Source organism: Pipra filicauda, unplaced genomic scaffold, assembly GCF_003945595.2.
Source record: "Pipra filicauda isolate LSUMZ 115617 unplaced genomic scaffold, ASM394559v2 scaffold729_size357988_pilon, whole genome shotgun sequence".
NCBI lineage: Eukaryota > Metazoa > Chordata > Aves > Passeriformes > Pipridae > Pipra > Pipra filicauda.
This window is the reverse complement of record NW_024104897.1, coordinates 186362-203718: the sequence shown is the minus strand read 5'-3', so window position 1 is coordinate 203718 and position 17357 is coordinate 186362. Positions and strand designations below refer to the sequence as shown.

At 57.0% G+C, this 17357-nt stretch overlaps 2 protein-coding genes across 3 annotated transcripts; one reads left to right on the top strand and one right to left on the bottom strand.

Annotated features, from left to right (window-relative positions):
- The first annotated feature begins 241 nt into the window (after positions 1–241).
- On the top strand, positions 242–6528 carry DAPK3 (death associated protein kinase 3). The gene is made up of 9 exons (XM_027717091.2): positions 242–274; positions 1513–1678; positions 2674–3034; positions 3552–3681; positions 3840–3888; positions 4038–4064; positions 4165–4317; positions 4792–4837; positions 5036–6528. The coding sequence occupies exons 2-9, from the start codon at positions 1617–1619 to the stop codon at positions 5573–5575; spliced, it is 1368 nt and encodes a 455-aa protein (XP_027572892.1). The 5' UTR covers positions 242–274; positions 1513–1616; the 3' UTR covers positions 5576–6528.
- Positions 6529–10212: 3684 nt separating this feature from the next.
- Positions 10213–16097, bottom strand: NMRK2 (nicotinamide riboside kinase 2). Of its 2 annotated transcripts, XM_039389431.1 has the most exons (8): positions 15942–16097; positions 15662–15752; positions 14382–14430; positions 13955–14126; positions 12080–12151; positions 11228–11334; positions 10695–10780; positions 10213–10602 (listed from the first exon to the last, which is right to left on the bottom strand). In XM_039389431.1, exons 1-7 carry the CDS (start codon positions 16079–16081, stop codon positions 10695–10697), a joined length of 717 nt encoding a protein of 238 aa, XP_039245365.1. In that variant the 5' UTR covers positions 16082–16097; the 3' UTR covers positions 10213–10602. The 2 variants fall into 2 exon arrangements, with proteins under 2 accessions (XP_039245365.1, XP_039245366.1); XM_039389432.1 differs by lacking the exon at positions 14382–14430 and having other exon boundaries at positions 16022–16091.
- Between the last annotated feature and the right edge of the window lie 1260 nt (positions 16098–17357).

Genomic DNA, 17357 nt, shown 5'->3' with positions numbered 1-17357 from the left:
TTTTCCAGCCTGGGTGAATGTGTGATTCTGCGGTTCTCTCCTCGCAGTTAATTAATTAACCGAGAGCCGGCACCTCCCGCAACATCCACCGGGCTGCGCGGCGGGGCCGGGGGTGGGCGGGGCTTCGTGAGGGGAGAGGGGCGGGGCCAATGGTGGGCGGGGCTTTGGAGAGGAGGCGGGTATTGTCAGTGGTGGGCGTGGCCAGCGGTGGGCGGGGCCGGGGCTGTGCTGGAATGTGGCGGCGGCGGCGCGGGCGGAGGCGGCCCAGGTTTGGGTGTGTCTGAGGGGGGGTCTCTGAGGGGCGATGTGCGGCCGGGAGGGGGGTTGGGGGCGTGAGAGGGGTGATGGAGAGAGGGTGGGTGGGGTGGGGTGGAGCGGAGGGGGTGGTGGGGGGGTGAGGCCTGTGGGGAAGGGAGGGATTGGGGGGGCTGTGGGTGAGGGGCTGTGAGGGGCTGTGGGGCGGGAAAGGGATGGGGAGGGATTGAGGGGGGGCTGTGGGTGTAGGGCCTGTGGGATAGGGAGGGGCTGTGAGGCAGGAAAAGGAGGGGGAGGAATTGGGATGGGGGGGCTGTGGGGCTGGAACAGGAGGGATTGGGATTGGGGTTTTTGTGTGAGGCTGGAAAAGGAGGGGTAGAGCTTTGGATCTGGGGGGGGTGGCTGTGGGGTAGGAAAGGGATGGGGAGGGATTGAGTGGGCTGTGGGGCTGGAAAAGGAGGGGTCGGGATAGGAATGGGGGGGGCTGTTGGCCAGGAAAGGGGTGGGGAAGGATCGGAGTGGTGGGTGTGGGTCTGTGGATGTGGGAGAGGCTGTGGGGAATTGGGGATTGCTGTGGGATTATGAGGCAGAGAGGGATTGGGATTTAGGGGTCTCTGGGTGTGGGGCCTTTGGGGCAGGGAGGGGATTGAGGGTGGGGGACTCTGAGTTTGGGGCTTATGGGACAGGGAGGGGCTGTGGGGGACTGGGGGTGGGACTGGGTGGGGGCTCTGAGTTTGGGGCTTGTGGGACAGGGAGGGGCTGTGGGGGTTAGGAGGGGGGGCTCAGGGGGACTCAGGGAGTTGCCGTGGAACTGGGGATTGTGGGGCAGGGAGGAGCAGTGAAAGATCGATTGGGGGGGCTGTGGGTGTGGGGCAGGGAGGGACAGTGGGGCTGGGGGCAGGAGGGTGCTGCTGGCTGAGTTGGGGGGTCTCTCCACCACATCTGAGTGTTTCTGTCTGCTTTGGGATCAAGCAAGGCCCACGGCAATGGAGCCCACACAGCCACTGCCCCTTTTCCTTCTGTGTCCCCCCAGGGCATCCCCACGGGGGTTGGGGGGGTCCCTACAGGCTTTGGGATGTGATGGGATGTGGGGCACCCTTGGGGTTAATCCCTGGCTCAGCTGCAGCCGCCCAGCCTGGGGCTGTGTGGCCTGGGGGCTCCTTCCCGGTGTCCTGGGGCTTGGCAGGGACAGGATCCCTGTGCCGGGTGTTGGCCTGAGCTCCTGGGACACAACCCCCCTTTTTCCTGGTGCTGCAGATGCTGATCCCCGGCTGCTTCCTGGCTGTTCCCTGACTTCCCCCCTGACTTCCCGTTCTCCTCCCGGCACCGCGGCGGCTCCCACTCCAAACGGCTCCGCAGCCATGTCCACCTTCCGCCAGGAGAGCGTGGAGGACTTCTATGAGATGGGGGAAGAGCTGGGCAGGTGAGGGACGTCCCCCCACACTCTGGGGGGGCTGCACCTCCAGCCGGGAGCTTCACCGGCTGCTGGACCCCTCGTGGTGCCCCTGTGCCCCCCCTGCCAGCGGCTGTGCCGGGAGCCGGGCACCTCTGGCAAGGAGAGATTAAAAAAAGGTGTTAATTAACATTAAAGTTGCTCCTTTTGGAGCTCCAGCCGGGGCTGCAGGGCCGGAGCCGGCAGCTTCCGGGCCTCGGTGGCTGCTCCTGGCTCTGTGCCCGGGGAGGGATCCAGGGTGACTCACTGCCTGCAGATGGGATTTAATCATCCGGGATGCAGAGGCGGAGCTGGGGGAGCTGCCTCGGGATCCTCCAACCCAGCCTCGGCCGTGGCTCCTCCTCGGCCACTGGGAAAAATCCTTGGGCAGCAAAAACGTTTTGGGTCACTTGGGTGGGTTTTGCCTCAAAGCAAAGCAGCTTCCAGGGGTTCCTCTGGGTTTTCTTCCCTCTCAGGGCTGTGCTGTGGATCCTGCCTGGGCAAAGCTGGTCCCTGCCCTGGGGGGGCTGTGGGTGGCCCCAGCTGTGATCCAGGAATGTATAAAAGTATAAAGGAATCTCGGGTCCAGGTGCAGTTGCTCTGGTTTAAGACATTTCCCCCTCCACCTGCCTTTCCTTTCAGAGCTTTACGGTCCTCCAGGACCACCAGGCTCTGGGATTGGCTCCGGGGACCAACCTGGAGTTTCCTGGCTGGAAAAGAGGGGCTGTTGGGCATCTCCCAGCCTGGGTGGTCACAGCAGCACTTGAACAGCCCGGGGATGGCCTGCAGCTGCTCCATTCCTGGGAGGAATTCCTTTCCTCCATCCCAGGAAGCGCCGGGCTTGCTCCAGCAGTGCCGGGGTGTGTAAAGCCTGGGAGCAGATGGGCACCATCCGATCCCAATTCCTGGCAGTCCTGGGAGGAAACAGTGTGTCCAAGGATGTGATGAGGGAGATTCTCACCTCACCTCCTTCCCTCATCCCGCAGCGGCCAATTCGCCATCGTCCGGAAGTGCCGGGAGAGGAAAACGGGCCTGGAATACGCGGCCAAGTTCATCAAGAAGCGCCGGCTGTCGTCCAGCCGGCGGGGCGTGAGCCGGGAGGAGATCGAGAGGGAGGTGGACATCCTGAGGGAGATCCAGCACCCCAACATCATCACCCTGCACGACATCTTCGAGAACAAGACCGACGTGGTGCTCATCCTGGAGCTGGTGTCGGGCGGGGAGCTCTTCGACTTCCTGGCGGAGAAGGAGTCCCTGACGGAGGAGGAGGCCACCCAGTTCCTCAAGCAGATCCTGGACGGGGTGCACTACCTGCACTCCAAGCACATCGCCCACTTCGACCTGAAGGTGAGGGCTGGGAGGGGCAGGTGCCCTGTGCTTGTGGTGGGAGCAGGGATGAGCTCCAAGGTGAGGGCTGGGAGGTGCAGATTCCCCAGAGAGCAGGGATGAGCTCCCAGGTGAGGTCTGGGAGGTTCAGAGTCCTCAGAGAGCAGGGATGAGTTCCAAGGTGAGGTCTTGGAGGTGCAGATGCCTCAGAGAGCATGGATGAGCTCCCAGGTGAGTTCTGGGAGGTGCAGACACCACATGTTCGTCACTGGAAATAGGGATGAGCTCCCAAATCAGGTCTGAGAGGTGCAGATTCCCCATATTCATCACTGGGAATAGGGATGAGCTCCCAGCTGAGGTCTGGGAGGTGCAGGCACTGCAGGGAGTGGGAATGAGCTCCCAGGTGAGGTGTGGGAGTCGGTGCTGGGATCTCTCCCAGTTTGAGATCTCTCCCATGTCCTCACCTCTGGAAGGAGGAGCCCAGGGCAGCTCCCAGGGGTGGGTATGTGGGGACAGACCCAGCTCCTCTCCCCCCCAGCCAGAGAACATCATGCTGCTGGACAAGAACGTGCCAAACCCTCGCATCAAACTCATCGACTTCGGCATCGCCCACAAGATCGAGGCTGGGAATGAATTCAAGAATATCTTTGGGACCCCGGAGTTTGTGGGTGAGACCTGGCTGGCAGCATTCCTGGGGGCTCCTCAGCGTGCTGAAAGCTTTGGATTAATCCCAGAGGGATGCCCAGTGCCACTGCTGGGGTGCATCCATGGGGACAGTTTCCTTCCCCCACAATGAGCCTGTTTTCTCCTCTCTTTCCTCCCAAAGCCCCGGAAATTGTGAATTATGAGCCCCTGGGGCTGGAGGCCGACATGTGGTGAGTGATCCCCCTCCTGAGCCCATTCCCATGGTTCCAGCAGTCGATCCCCTTGTGCCAGTGGATCTCCCCTTGTGCCAAAAGTGCGGGGAGAGGGGCCTGACAATGCTCCAAGGGGCTTCAGCCTCTTCTTCCTCTCTCTCTTCCAGGAGCATCGGGGTCATCACGTACATCCTGTGAGTACAAGGGAGGTCTGGGGGGGGTTGGGGCTGCAGTGAGAGACCCCCACCTCAAGCTGGAGCCTTTGTGGGGTGTCCCAACCCTCTCTCTCCACAGGCTGAGCGGAGCCTCCCCCTTCCTGGGGGAGACAAAGCAGGAGACCCTGACCAACATCTCTGCTGTCAACTACGACTTCGACGAGGAGTATTTCAGCAACACCAGCGAGCTGGCCAAGGACTTCATCCGCCGCCTGCTCGTCAAGGACCCCAAGTGAGGGGTGGGGAGCGGAGCTGGGGGTTCCTCTGGGAGAGGGGACGGTCCCTCCTGCCCAGCCTGCTGCAAACAGGCACCTCCCACACTCCTGCCTGCGCCGGGGTTCGGCTCTGAATCCAAAATCTCTCCCCTGCATGAGGCGTGGGGGGAATTCTGGGATCCCCCCGGGGGTGCAGCAGCTCTGCTGGGGTTTGGGAGGGGTCAGGGGCTGAGTTGAGCCCCCAGGGCTCTGGGGTGGTGGCAGCAGTGGAGCCATGTGGTTGAATGTCGGTCTGGAGGTTCTTCTACCTGTGTCTGAGGGGTTGGGGGCTGGATGTGGCCCCTGCCTGGGGGGGCCCTGAGTGCAGCGAGTTTGTCTGGGCTCATCCAGACCCCAAAGGTGATCACAGGACCCGAGCTGCACTTCCAGGGCTTTAACAGGGAAAGGGAGCCGAGCCTCTGCCCCTGATCACAGCCTTGCTGTGTTTGCAGGAAGCGAATGACCATCGCCCAGAGCCTGGAGCACCCTTGGATTAAGGTGAGAACTTAAAGAATTGTCACTTTTGGGGTGTCAGACCCTCTCAGGGTGGGGTGGGTGCTGACAGCAGCTCTGTGATCCCCAACCCCCCGTGGGGGCCGGTTTGGTGCCGCTGCCGGCGCTCCGTGGGCGGGTGCCGGGGCCACCCAGCTCCTGCTGTCCCTGCTGTGTCCCACCCCACGGCCGTCCCTCCCGCAGGTGATCAAGAGGAGGAACGTCCGGAACGAGGACAGCTGCAAGAAGCCCGAGCGGCGCCGGCTGAAGACCACGCGCCTCAAGGAGTACACCATCAAGTCCCACTCCAGCATGCCCCCCAACAACACCTACATCAACTTCGAGCGCTTCTCCAAGGTCATGGAGGAGGTGGCCGCGGCCGAGGAGACCCTGCGGGAGCTGGAGAGGAACAAGAAGTCCTTCCAGGAGGACATCGAGGCGCTGCGCTCCATCTACGAGGAGAAGGAGTCGTGGTACAAGGAGGAGAACGAGAGCATCAGCCAGGACCTGCGGCAGATCCGGCAGGAGCTGCAGAAGACGGAGGCGCTGAAGAAGCAGGCGCAGGAGGAGACCAAGAGCGTGGTGCAGGCGGCCAACGGCCTCAAGCGGCGCTACCGCAAGCTGGAGAACCACTACGAGGCCCTGGCCAAGCAGGTGGCCTCGGAGATGAAGTTTGTGGAGGAGCTGGTGTGGTCCATCGAGCAGGAGAAGCAGAGCGGCGACGGCGACGGCAGTATCCGCTAAGCCGGGCGGCTCCGGCCCTTCCCGACGCCCTGCTCGCCGAGGAGCCTCCGGTCGGTCAGTGTTCCCCGGCTCTGGGGGTGTGTGGGGGGGTTGTGCTTCCCTGGAGCCCCCACCTCGGGGGGCTGGGGCTGTGCTCCCCTGGGGTTTGGCTTCCTGCGTTGTGGCTCCTGCTTGGCTCGTGGCCCCGGGCTCCTCGTCACTCCCACTGTGCTTGGGGACACTTCTCGTCACTCCCACCATGCTTGGGGACACTTCTCATCACTCTCACCACACTTGGGGACACTTCTCATCACTCCTGCTGTGCTTAGGGACACTACTCATCACTCCCACCACACTTGGGGACACTTCTTGTCACTCCCACCACACTTAGGGACACTTCTGAACACCCCCACTGTGCTTAGGGACATGTCTCATCACTCCCACTGTGCTTGGGGACGTCTCAACACTCCCACACTGCTTAGGGACACTTCTCATCACTGCCACTGTGCTTGGGGACACTTCTCATCACTCCCACCACACTTAAGGACACTTCTCAACACTCCCACTGTGCTTAGGGATTCGTCACTCCCACCACACTTAGGGACATTTCTCTTTGCTCCCACTGTGCTTGGGGACACTTCTCATCACTCCCACCATGCTTGGGGACACTCCTCAACACTCCCACTGTGCTTGGGGACACTGCTCATCACTCCCACACTGCTTAGGGACACTGCTCATCACTCCCACCATGCTTGGGGACACTCCTTGTCCCACGCAGGTCCCCGAGGGAGGTTTGGTGGGCAGACCCCCCCTCTGCCCACACACAGGCCGGGACCAAGGACTGATCCCCACGTGGCCCCCTGGGTGACCCCCAGGTGACCCCTGGGTGACCCCTGTGCCCCCCGGGGTGCTGCCCCCTCTGCCCCCCAGCCCAGCCTTCACTCTGACCAGAATAAAGGTGTCTGTGTAACGGGGTGGCTGCCTCAGCTCCTGCCATGGGAGAGGGGCAGCGATGTTCTGTGGGGTGACAACCCCTCTGCTGTGCTCCCATCCCAGAGGGATTCCGAAATCCGGGAGGCAAAAGGTGGTTTTTTTGCCTTATCAGCCCCAGCAGTGGCAGGTGAGCTCACTGTGGGCATGGAGGGGGCTCTAGGGATGGGTCCCCTCTTGCCTGGGCCCCAGTGCAGGTCTGGGGTGGTCAGGGAAGGTTGAGGGATGTTTTGTGGAATTGGAGAAGGTCTGTGGGATTTGGGGCTCGAGGAAGGCCCCTGGGTATGGGGAGGGTCCCAGGGTTTCTGTGGTGTCCCAACACTTCCTAAGGGATCTTCTTTTCCTAGGGGACCAGCCAGATCTCATTTGACTTGGGGGTGGAGTGGGTAGGGAATTATCCCCTGGGAAGGGCTGATGAGGGTTGTGCCATCACTGGCAAGTGGGAAGAGCAGCCAGTGGCTGGACTGGGGGCCCAGCACGGGCCAGACCCCTCCCCTCTCCCCTCCCCTCCTGGGACAGAGGGGACAAGGTTCACAAGCCTTCAGCGGGGCACGTGCCAGAGCCTGGGAGGGGCTTTCCTCTGGGAGGGGCTTTTCCTCTGGACTTTCCAGCTGCCCGTGGCCCCGGAGCCAAGATGCAGCTGAATTTGATCGGGGGGAATCACCAGCAAATCCCGGGGGTGGCTGGCAGGCGTCCCCCTGGCTGGCCACGCTGGGCCGGGGGGGGGCTGTGGTGGCTTCACCCCCGGCTCAGCTCCGGGCCCAGGGGCTTTGCTCCATTTAGGATTTATTTGTCACTCCCTGGGGGTCTGGAGGGGCCGTGTCCCGTGTCCCTGCCCCTTGCTGACGTCCCCACGGGTGTAGGTTTCATCCCAACCCGTGGGCCACGTGGACCTGCTGGGAATTTGATCCGCCCTGGTTTTCCATGCCAAGGCACTCGGCTCCCAGGGGTGACGTGTGACCGGGGCTGTCCCGGTGTCCCAGGGCTGTGCCACGTCCCTGGGCACACATCCCCTGGGCTGGAGCAGGGATCTGACCGTGGTGGGCAACGCCAGAGCCTGGCTGGGGGCTTGGAATCACCAGCTTCCCTCTGGATGCTGCATCCCAGGGCTCCGGGGGAGACTTCGGGGTGCGGATTCAGCTGGAGCCGCGGCCATTTGATCCGCTGGCAGGGACCTGGGGTGAGAGGATGTATGGAAATCCTGTAGCACCGCCTGTTCCCGACCCTGCAAAGTTCACATAGTGCGAAGGCTTCCCGGATTCTCCTCGTGCCGAGGGCTTTGGTTTCACGCTCCCAAAAAACTCTTGGAAGGCACCGGTCATTCAGCCCGGCCGGGAGGTGCCCTGCCCTGGAGAGGGAGCAGCAAGGGGGGTCTTAGCCAGGGGGATGCACAAAAAAACCTCCAAAATAATTTTTAAAAAGCAGGATTTGGGGTGTTCTGGTGCTGCCACAGCTGCAAAAAGGGGGGAAAGAGAGATTTGCTGGGGAGAGAGTGTCCAGGAGCTGAAATACTGCCAGGAAGCTGGGAGTTCCAGTGGGATGGGAGGAGGCTGAGGGAGCTGGGGGGACTCAACCTGGAGAAAAGGAGGCTCAGGGGGGACCTTCTGGCTCTGCAATTCCCTGACAGGAGGGGGGAGCCCTGCTGGGCTCTGCTCCCAGGGAACAAGGGGCAGGACGAGAGGAAACAGCCTCAAGCTGTGCCAGGGGAGGTTTAGGTTGGATATCAGGGAAAATTTCTTCATGGAAGGGTTGGTCAGGCACTGGAAAAGGATGCCCAGGGCAGTGGTGGAGTCGCCATCCCTACAGGGATTTAAAAGCCGTGTGGATGTGGCCCCTGGGGACGTGGATTAGTGGTGACCTTGGCAGTGCTGGGGGAACTCTTGGATTTGATGGTCTTAGAGGGCTTCTCAGGCTCAACAATTCCATGATTTCGTGATTCTGCAAATATTAAACCCCTTAGGAAGTCGTGTCGTGCTCGGAGCTGAGGGGATGTGCTGCTCCCATGAGATTCCGGTGCTGGGACATCCCAGGATGTTCCGCCTCCATCCCCCTCCTTGCAGCCAGAGCTGACACCACCCTGGGATGTTTCATTCTCTGTGATCAGACAATACCAAAATGCCTTTTTTAGGCTTTAATTCCCGCTTCCCAGAGCCTGGTGGGAGGCGGGAGCGAGGCTTTTTTTTTCCCTTATAAGTCTTCCCAAAATCCAAACAGTCCCGCACGGCCTCAACCAACCCGTGAACACGCAGGAAACCCCCCCAGAAACTCCGAGCTGCATCCCACTGGGATCTCTTTTCCTGCCAGGGAGCTGAGCTGCAGCTAATCCGTGGGAAATGCTCCGTGTGCCGATGTCCGACGGATGCAGGAACGTGGGTGACAGGTCCCGGTGCGGGTGACAGGGCGCAGCAGGGTGTCCTTGGCCGGGGTGTTCCTCAGCCCTGGAATGGTGTAATCAGAGTGGTGTGGGTCTCCCCAGGCACGCTCGGGGCTGGGAATAGCCTGGGGAATCCAGGGGGATTCCAGAGGGATCCACATCTCCTCTGAGCACGGCATCCCCGCTCCAGAAAATAAGCGGGAGTAAGACAAGGATGAGGTGGTGGATGTGGCTCCCCTGCGGCTGCTGAAAACACCCCCTGGAACAGGGTGGGGTTTTTCGGTGATTCCTCACTACTCTGTGGCAGCTGCTTTTCCAGAGCACTGTTTCTAACTCAGGCCCCAAAATCTTGGGAAGGGACCCACCCACCAGCCAAGTTATTCCAGTGGCTGTGGAGCTCATCCCACGGGAGGTTTTGTACTGACACGGCCCTGCACGTGCTCAGGGACATCATTCCCATGGCACTGCTGGTTTTAGCCACTGTATTCCCAGAGAATCAGCACATTTTGGGGTGCTCCATCTCACCCCAGTGTTAATTAACCTGCTCAGCTAATTACAGTGGTGTGGACTGTCAGAGTGAGCCAAGGACACCCCAGGGCTGCCCTGGAGTTGTCCCCTAAGGCTCAGGAGTGATCCCGCCTGGAATGGGCTCACCCAGGCCCTGGCCGTGTGTGTCCATGGTTTAAACACATCCCCCTCCCCTCCTGTGGGACCCAAGAGGTCTCCAGCACCCACCAGGTGTCCAGAGGAGGGATCCCAGGCTGGAATTCACATCCACAGGGAGTTAAGGATGGGTCAGTCAGCAAACAGCCCCCCCCAGAGCCCCGAGGGGGTCTCAGTGCCTCTCCTTTCAAACTGAAATTCGGGTGGTGGTTTAGTGTGAACTCCTGAAATGCTTCCTAAGGGAGCACAGTTCTAAGTTCTCATCCCCTGAGAAATCCCACCAGCTCATCTTGAATTCCCAAGGCCATTCCCACCTTGCTGGGGCCCCGTCAGGAGCCCCCAAACCCAACCAGGGCCATTCCCACCTCGCTGGGGGCCCACTGGGAGCCCCCAAACCCAACCAGGGCCATTCCCACCTCACTGGGGGCCCATTGGGAGCCCCCAAACCCAACCAGGGCCATTCCCACCTCACTGGGGGCCCATTGGGAGCCCCCAAACCCAGCCAGCGACACGAGGAAGGAGCTCTGAGGCCACCCAGGGCTGGGATTTCAAACACACAACAGAAAAGGGGGGTGGTGTCATATTTTGGGGGAGTTTCATGCCCAGATGAATTAAATCAGGACCTGAGAGGGAGATTTAAGTGGATTTTTACTGAATTTGAGAGATGATATTACAAACAAGCCGTTGCCTGAAGCCTTTTTGTCTGCAGGAGCAGGAGGTTTGTTGTTTTCCCAGCGCAGCTCTACTTGGTCTGCTATAAAAATGCTTTTCCAACTTCTCTTTGGAATATAAAATAATTAAAAAAAAAAAACAACAAACAACAACAAAACAAAACCAAAAAACCCACCAAGGCCATCCTGTCCATGGGGTTGGGAATAAGTTATCCTCAGTTTTCAATTATATACAGAAGGGACTTGCCAAAGGGCAGTGGGAGAAGAGTTTCCACAAATAAACCCTCCTTCCCACTTCCAAGTATTATTTACATCGGGCTGTACATGGGTCTTCCAGGTCTTCCCAGACCCTGGAAAGCAAGAAGGGAAAGGATGAGTATCCAAGGTGTTTCCAGCACGATCCCCCCCCTGTTCCAGCCCTCCCAGGAGGTATTTTATTTACCTATGAGCAATTTAAAAGCTTGTTGTGAATATCTTCAAAGACTTGGTTGTACAGTTCTTCCCTCGACTTCAGGCCATCTAAATAAACTGGGAAAGGGAAAAAAAAAAAAAGCTGGAGTCAGGCTGGAGTCTTTTCCATCAGGAAAAGATTTTGGGAGATTAGTTTGAAATATTAGCTTTAAAATATTTCAGATTTTACTGGCCCCAATGACAACTTGTTTCTCTATTGGAAAAAAACCAACCATCCCAAAAACAGAACGTGCTGCAAAATCCTTATTCCATTATAAAGAATTCCTGCTTTTTATTTATTTATTTTTTTAATCCCTTATAAGTCCTCAGAGTATGAAGCAAAGGGAATGAGTTCCCAGCTATAAAACTGCCTGTATTTATCCAGACAAACGGGGCCAGGATTACAACTTGGGAGTAAAAATAGGACTTTGCATCATTACAGCTGAGGTTTTCTTGGATTGAATCACCCAATTCCTTAAATTCCCAACTCCAGGGCCGAAGGATTTGTGTTTGGGGAGGACTTACCAACATCCACACCACAGTCCTCCATCTCCTTCCTGTGCTTTAAGTACATGGGCCAGACGTGTCCGTCGAAGAGGCCGGGGGGGTCGGGAACGGTGTAATTCCGTGTGCTGGGAATGACAGCATGGAAAAGGAATGGCACGGTGATCCAACAGCTGCTCCGGGGTGCTCATGGAAAAGCTGATTGTCACGGGCCAGTTCCTCGTGGATTGGAGCAAAGGAGGCTCAGGGGGGACCTTCTGGCTCTCCACAAATCCCTGGCAGGAGGGGGGAGCCGGGGGGGAGTCGGGCTCTGCTCCCAGGGGCCAGGACGAGAAGGAACGGCCTCATGTTGCACCAGAGGGGGTTTAAAGTGGAGATTAGGGACAAAAAAATTCATGGAAAGGGTTGGGAAGTGTTGGAACAGGCTGCCCAGGGCAGTGGTGGAGGCACCAGCCCTGGGAGTGTCCAAAACCATGTGGAGGTGGCCCTTGGGGACACGGGGGAGGATGGACACGGTGACGGTTGGACTCAACCTCAGGGGTCCTTCCCGACCTCAGCGATTCAGTGACTCTGAGTTTAGCACCTGGAAGTCTCTTTCTCCACTTTTATTCAAATTTCCCACTCTGAACACCAATACATCCCATCCATTGTGGGCTCCAAATCCCTGGAAGTGTCCAAGGCCAGGTTGGACGGGGCTTGGAGCAACCTGGGCTAGCGGAAGGTGTCCCTGCCCGGGGCAGGGGGGTGGAATCAAACAATCTCTAAGGTCCCTTCCAACCAAACCACCCCATGATTCCATGATTAATAACAAGGTAGAGGGATCTTTCCTTTAGCAGAAAGAAGGATTAGGTTGACACCAAAGAACCTTCTCACCTTCTCCTCCTCTTGCACTCGTCGTACGGCACCGCCAGGTAGTAACGGATGTCAAACAGGTCTATCAGTGGTCTGGGGGAGGGGAGAGACAAAAAACGTGGATTATCTAATTTTTAATGACAGAGAAAAGTGTTAAATCACCCCAAAAATCTCTCTGCCTCTCTGGGGTTTGTGTCTGTTGAAGACAACCCAGGTGTGAGTTCTTTCCTCGGGGGCAGTGGGTTTGTGGGTTGGTATAAACCGTGGAGAAGGTGTTTTCTGAAGGTCAGAGTGGCAAGGGAGGGGCTTTTCCCACTCAAATACCTGCCACTAATCCTGAGGAGGATCACACAGGATCCTGTGGGGGAGCAGACACCAGGCTGGGAACCCTGGCTCGTTCTAGATCCTTCCAAACTCAGCGTGCAGGAACCCAAAGCTGTGATTCACCAACCAAACCAAATCAAACCCCGGGGCTGTGAGAATATGCAGCAAAATTTGGGACAAGGCAACTCCTTGGCTCATGTTCACACTCATGGAAGTGTCCAAGGCCAGCTTGGACAGGGCCTGGAGCAACCTGGTCTAGTGGAAGGTGTCCCTGCCCAGGGCAGGGACTTGGAACTGGATGAGCTTTAATGTCCCTTCCAACCCAGGGGAGAGAGGAACAAGGGGAAACAGCCTCGAGCTGTGCCAGGGGAGGGTCAGATTGGACATTGGAGGGAATTTCCTCATGGAAAAGGGTGCTCAGGCATTGGAAGGGGCTGCCCAGGGGGGGTTGGAGTCCCCACCCCTGGAGGTGTCCGAGGAAGGACTGAACGTGGCCCTCAGTGCTCTGGGCTGGGGGACAGGGAGGGGCACAGGTTGGACTCAAGGGGCTGGGAGGGCTTTTCCAACCTCAGTGATTCCATGAAGCTCCAGTTTTGATGGTGGAATATTCCCTCTGGGCAAAGGAAAGGCTGTGGGAACAGGGCTGAGCATTTCAGGGGTGTTTGTGTCCTTCAGGAGACACCAGAGTTGCTCCCTGGGGAGAGGCCAGGAGCGGGAGGCGCTTTGCCAGCCCCATCTCCAGTTGGCCATTCCTGACAGGATTAATCCCAGGCTGCCTCCATGTTCCCCCCAGTTTGGGAAGCTGGGATGGTGCTGTCTTGTCTGGTACAGCCTGTAACAGCTCCAGCTTTGCCAAGTGTCACAAACAGCTCCTTCTCCTGAAAGGATTTTGTCAACAAAACTCCACTTTGGAGCCAAGAACGTTTCGCTCCCCACGTCTGCTGGGGGTGATTGGCTGAAGTTTATATATTTAGCTATTGGAATTTTTCTCTCTCTCTCCCCTGCCAGTTCTGCCTCCCCTTCTTCCTGCCAAGAATTTCCCTGCCCTGTATAAAAAAGGCAAAAAATGGGGTGATCTTCGCTGTGATGTTCACTCGGAATCCTGGAGTGGGTTGGGTTGGAAGGGATCTTAAACCCATCTCATCCCATCTCCCACTGTCCCAGGTTGCTCCAAGTCCTGTCCAACCTGACCTTGAAGTTACCTAATTATTAAGCTCAGTTTAGTCAGGGTTAAACAAGTGAGAGAACTGTTCCTGAATTCCAGGAGAGGTCCCAAGCAGTGAATTGTTTATCTCCTTGCTCTCATCCATGAGCTTTTGGGTGGGAGTGAGGGAGATTCCAGCTCAAATCCTGGTCTAAACCCCCCCTGGAGTTTTAGAAAAACTCCCATTATCCCCTTCACTTTTTTTTCAGGGTTTAGGGATTAATTTTTTTACATTTTCCAGCAAAAACTCTTCGGGGTGACAATTCAGAACAAGGCAGGGGATTAGTAAAAAAAAAAAAAAAAGGAGTTTTTAGCTGTGGCACGAGGGACCTTCCCTGGCAAACCACGGATAGTTCCCCAAACCTTACTTGTAATTATAAAGCAGGAAGCCTTCAATGACCAATATATGGATATCTTGGGAAGTTGGCTCTTTAGAGCCAGGTGTGACATTCACCCCGTGGGAACGGGCAAACTTCACTGGGTTCTCAATCCAGGCCCGCACCGTGCTCACCATTGCCTCCATATCCAGGGAATCCAACACTGGATCGGGAGAAAGGGGGTGGGGTGGGGAAAAAGGGGACACGATCAAAACACCACGAAACCGCAAGGGGAAAGAGTCAAAACAACAACAACAACAAAAAAAAAATAAACAAAACAGGATGAACTTGTAGGAATTAACAGAAATTTTACCGTTAAGGCTTTTTTTAAATAATTTAAAAAAAAAAAAAAAAAAGAAAAGGAATACTTAGGAAAAAAATATACATTACTGCATCCTATAGCGAACACTGCTCTTACCATCCCATTGTTTAAAGCCGTCTTCCCCGACTTCTATTTGATCTTGTGGCTGAAATATAGTGAGCAATAAAACATTGCTGCAACCTCAGCGTGATCAGTTCCCTGCGAGCCGATCAGCACAGACCCCCTCCGGGCAACGTGAACATTTCCATTCCCGTCTCTCTCTCTCTCACCAACCCCAAGAGCTCGGAAAAGTTTGGCCTGGCTCGGGCGAACCGGCTTTGGATAAAAGGCTTTGAGCTTAAATCCCTTGATAGGGTGTTAGTAAAAAAAATAGAGATCGATATTTAAGGGTTTGAAATGCAAATATGGTGTTAAGTAAGTGCTAAAAGTCGCGTTTTACAAGAATAGGTGTTTTAACTCTAATAAAAACGCAGGTGGGCACAGCAGCGCTTTGGTCACACGGTTACAGCTCTGGTGTTCACAGGAGGGAGAAGTTACAGATCTTTGTGGGATAATAAACACAATTCCTCCTCCAAGGGCTCCTAAGTGACCAAATCTGTGCAGGAGGCTTCTGGCAAAGCTTTTCCAAAGGAATATCTCGCTCTGCTTGGCACCTGCTCCTGTGAGGGCAGGGCAGACCCAGCACACGGTGCTGGAGCACCTCACGTTTTAGGGGGTGACACAGAACTGCTCCAAGGACATTCCTGCATCTCTTGGACTTCCACGTGGGATATTGTCATTCCCAAGGAATGGTGCAGTGCTTTAGTGACATGGTTCTGCACCTCCAAGCAGGAGGCAGCAAGCAAAGGTCTTCTGCTTTCACCTCTGCAACATTTTAGTTGGGTTCTGATGCAGAGCTGTCAGAGCTCCCCAATAAAACCCCCTTTCTGTATTTAAACCAGCACAGAGGTGCTTTAAACCCCAAAGTATCATTTAGGAGCCACGTTCTTACTCGAGTAAAATAAGGAGGGAAAACCCCAAATGCAGAAAATTATTTGTGCAGAGCACAGTAAAGAACCTCTGACTGAAACGAGCAGTTATATCTGTAGGTTATATCTGTAGTTAACACTAAAAGACCTCTCTGAGCTGGGTCATGCCAAGTTCACGTGGCATTTGTAAAGGTCAGGAACACCCCACCTGTCCAGTCATTTAAAAATTAGAGATATATTTTTTAAAAAAACCCACCACCTAAAATCGGGAAGTGTGTGGCTCCTAAGCTGTCCAAACTGACTGGGTGAGCATGCAGGAGCACCCAACACTGCCAGGGGGCCCAGCACAGCTATCCCTGCGCAGACAAGCAGCAAATAACGCTGGGAGGAAGAGGGGGCTCGGCTTACCTTGAAGAAATCGTCCTGGTGGACCACGCAGCAGTTGGGGAGAGCCTTGACGAGCCTGTTGGTCAGGGTGGTTTTGCCACCATTGGTGACACTGCACGGGGGGCGACACAGAGGTGGGAGAACCACGTTAGAACTGGGTTAGAGCCGGGTCTGAGGGACACTGGGACACCCGGGCTGTGGGGGGACCTCCAGGCCTGAAGGAGCAGAGCCCTGAAGGACCTGGGGTCCATGGGGGGGGGACCCTGAGGGACCAAAGCCTCTGAGGGGACTCAGCTCTGACCTGCCCTGAGGGACCCAAACTCCTGCCCATAGGGCGAGACCCTGAGGGACCTTGGTCAGTGAGGGGACACAGGTTCTGACCTGCCCCGGGGGACCGGAACCCCGGCCCATGAGGGGAGACTCTGACAGACCCGAGCCCATGAGGGGACCCGACCCCCTGCCCCTGGGGGGGAGACCCTGAGGGTCGCGGGCTCTGACCCGCCCTGAGGGACCCAAACCGCGCCCGCCACGTTCGAATTTCCCGCCTCTCCAACGCCGGCCGCCGATTGGCTGCGACCGCCCCCCGCCCCGCCCCTTTCCCGGCCGCCGATTGGCTGTGACCTCCTCTCCTCGGCCCCGCCCCTTCGAGAGGCGCGCGCGCGCGCGCGGGGCCGCGTGTAACGGCCGCGCCGGTTCCCGCGCGCGCGCAACGGCCGCGCTGAGGGCAGCGCGCGGGGCGCCGCGGCCGCCATTGCCGGCCCGGCACAGCCGAGACCCCTCAGCGGCCGCCATTGCCGGCCCGGCACAGCCGAGACCCCTCAGCGGCCGCCATGGCCGGCCCGGCACAGCCGAGACCCCTCAGCGGCCGCCATGGCCGGCCCGGCACAGCCGAGACCCCTCAGCGGCCGCCATGGCCGGCCCTTCTCAGCCGAGACCCCTGAGGGGCCGCCATGGCCGCCCCCTCACAGTTCGCCCCCTCACAGCCGCCGCTCCCTGCTCGCTCTGGGGACACCCGGCCCAAGATGGGGCCGCCGAGCCGCCCCCGCTCCGCTCCCTCCGGGCGCCCTCCCAGCCCTTCCCCGCGGGCTCCGCTCCCTCAGGGCGGCGCAGGATCCCTTGTGTAAAACGCCTGAATAATCGTCCTCTCCCATGGAGAGCTCGTTCCTCTCTAATAGGTTCGTATTTTATCCCAAGGCTGTACAAATCCCTCAGTCCTATATTATTAATATAATAATAATCCACATTATCCGCCAACGCTCCTTTCCCCAAACCCTCCTGCTGTGCTCTCGTGCTGTCCCAGCGCACGCAGACTTCCTAAATCCTACTTTTTAAAGAACATTGAAAGCTTTTTACACGCCACCACCCCCCTGTCTCGTTTGAAACAGGATTTTCTCCCTCGTGGTCTTTCAGAGAAGGTTTTAACAGAAATTTTTTGTCTCTGTGACCTCTGAATTTACTTGAGATACTTTTTTCCCCTCTCAGCATCCCTCCTATTAAGCCTATAAAAGGATATATAAAACCATAGATAAAAATATATACATATAGGCACAAATATATAAAAATTGTATATATAAATACACAAAGAGTGTATATAAATTTATAAAAGTATATAAATAAGTGTATATAAAAGTATATGCTGCCCTGCAGAGCTCTTTATATTGAAGCACCATCTGTTCTGTTAGTCCTATACAAGTACATATAAAAGGATACATAAAAT

Excerpts from the sequence above, each read along its gene's own strand:
- DAPK3 (XM_027717091.2), top strand. The coding sequence starts at position 1,617 with ATGTCCACCTTCCGCCAGGAGAGCGTGGAGGACTTCTATGAGATGGGG. Across the intron at positions 1,679-2,673 it reads ATGGGGGAAGAGCTGGGCAG|CGGCCAATTCGCCATCGTCC; the intron begins GTGAGGGACGTC and ends CTCATCCCGCAG. Across the intron at positions 4,318-4,791 it reads CTGCTCGTCAAGGACCCCAA|GAAGCGAATGACCATCGCCC; the intron begins GTGAGGGGTGGG and ends CTGTGTTTGCAG.
- NMRK2 (XM_039389431.1), bottom strand. The coding sequence starts at position 16,081 with ATGGGCTCGGGTCTGTCAGAGTCTCCCCTCATGGGCCGGGGTTCCGGT. Across the intron at positions 12,152-13,954 it reads TTCCTGCTTTATAATTACAA|ACCACTGATAGACCTGTTTG; the intron begins GTAAGGTTTGGG and ends CCCCTCCCCCAG. Across the intron at positions 10,781-11,227 it reads GGACTGTGGTGTGGATGTTG|TTTATTTAGATGGCCTGAAG; the intron begins GTAAGTCCTCCC and ends TCCCTTTCCCAG.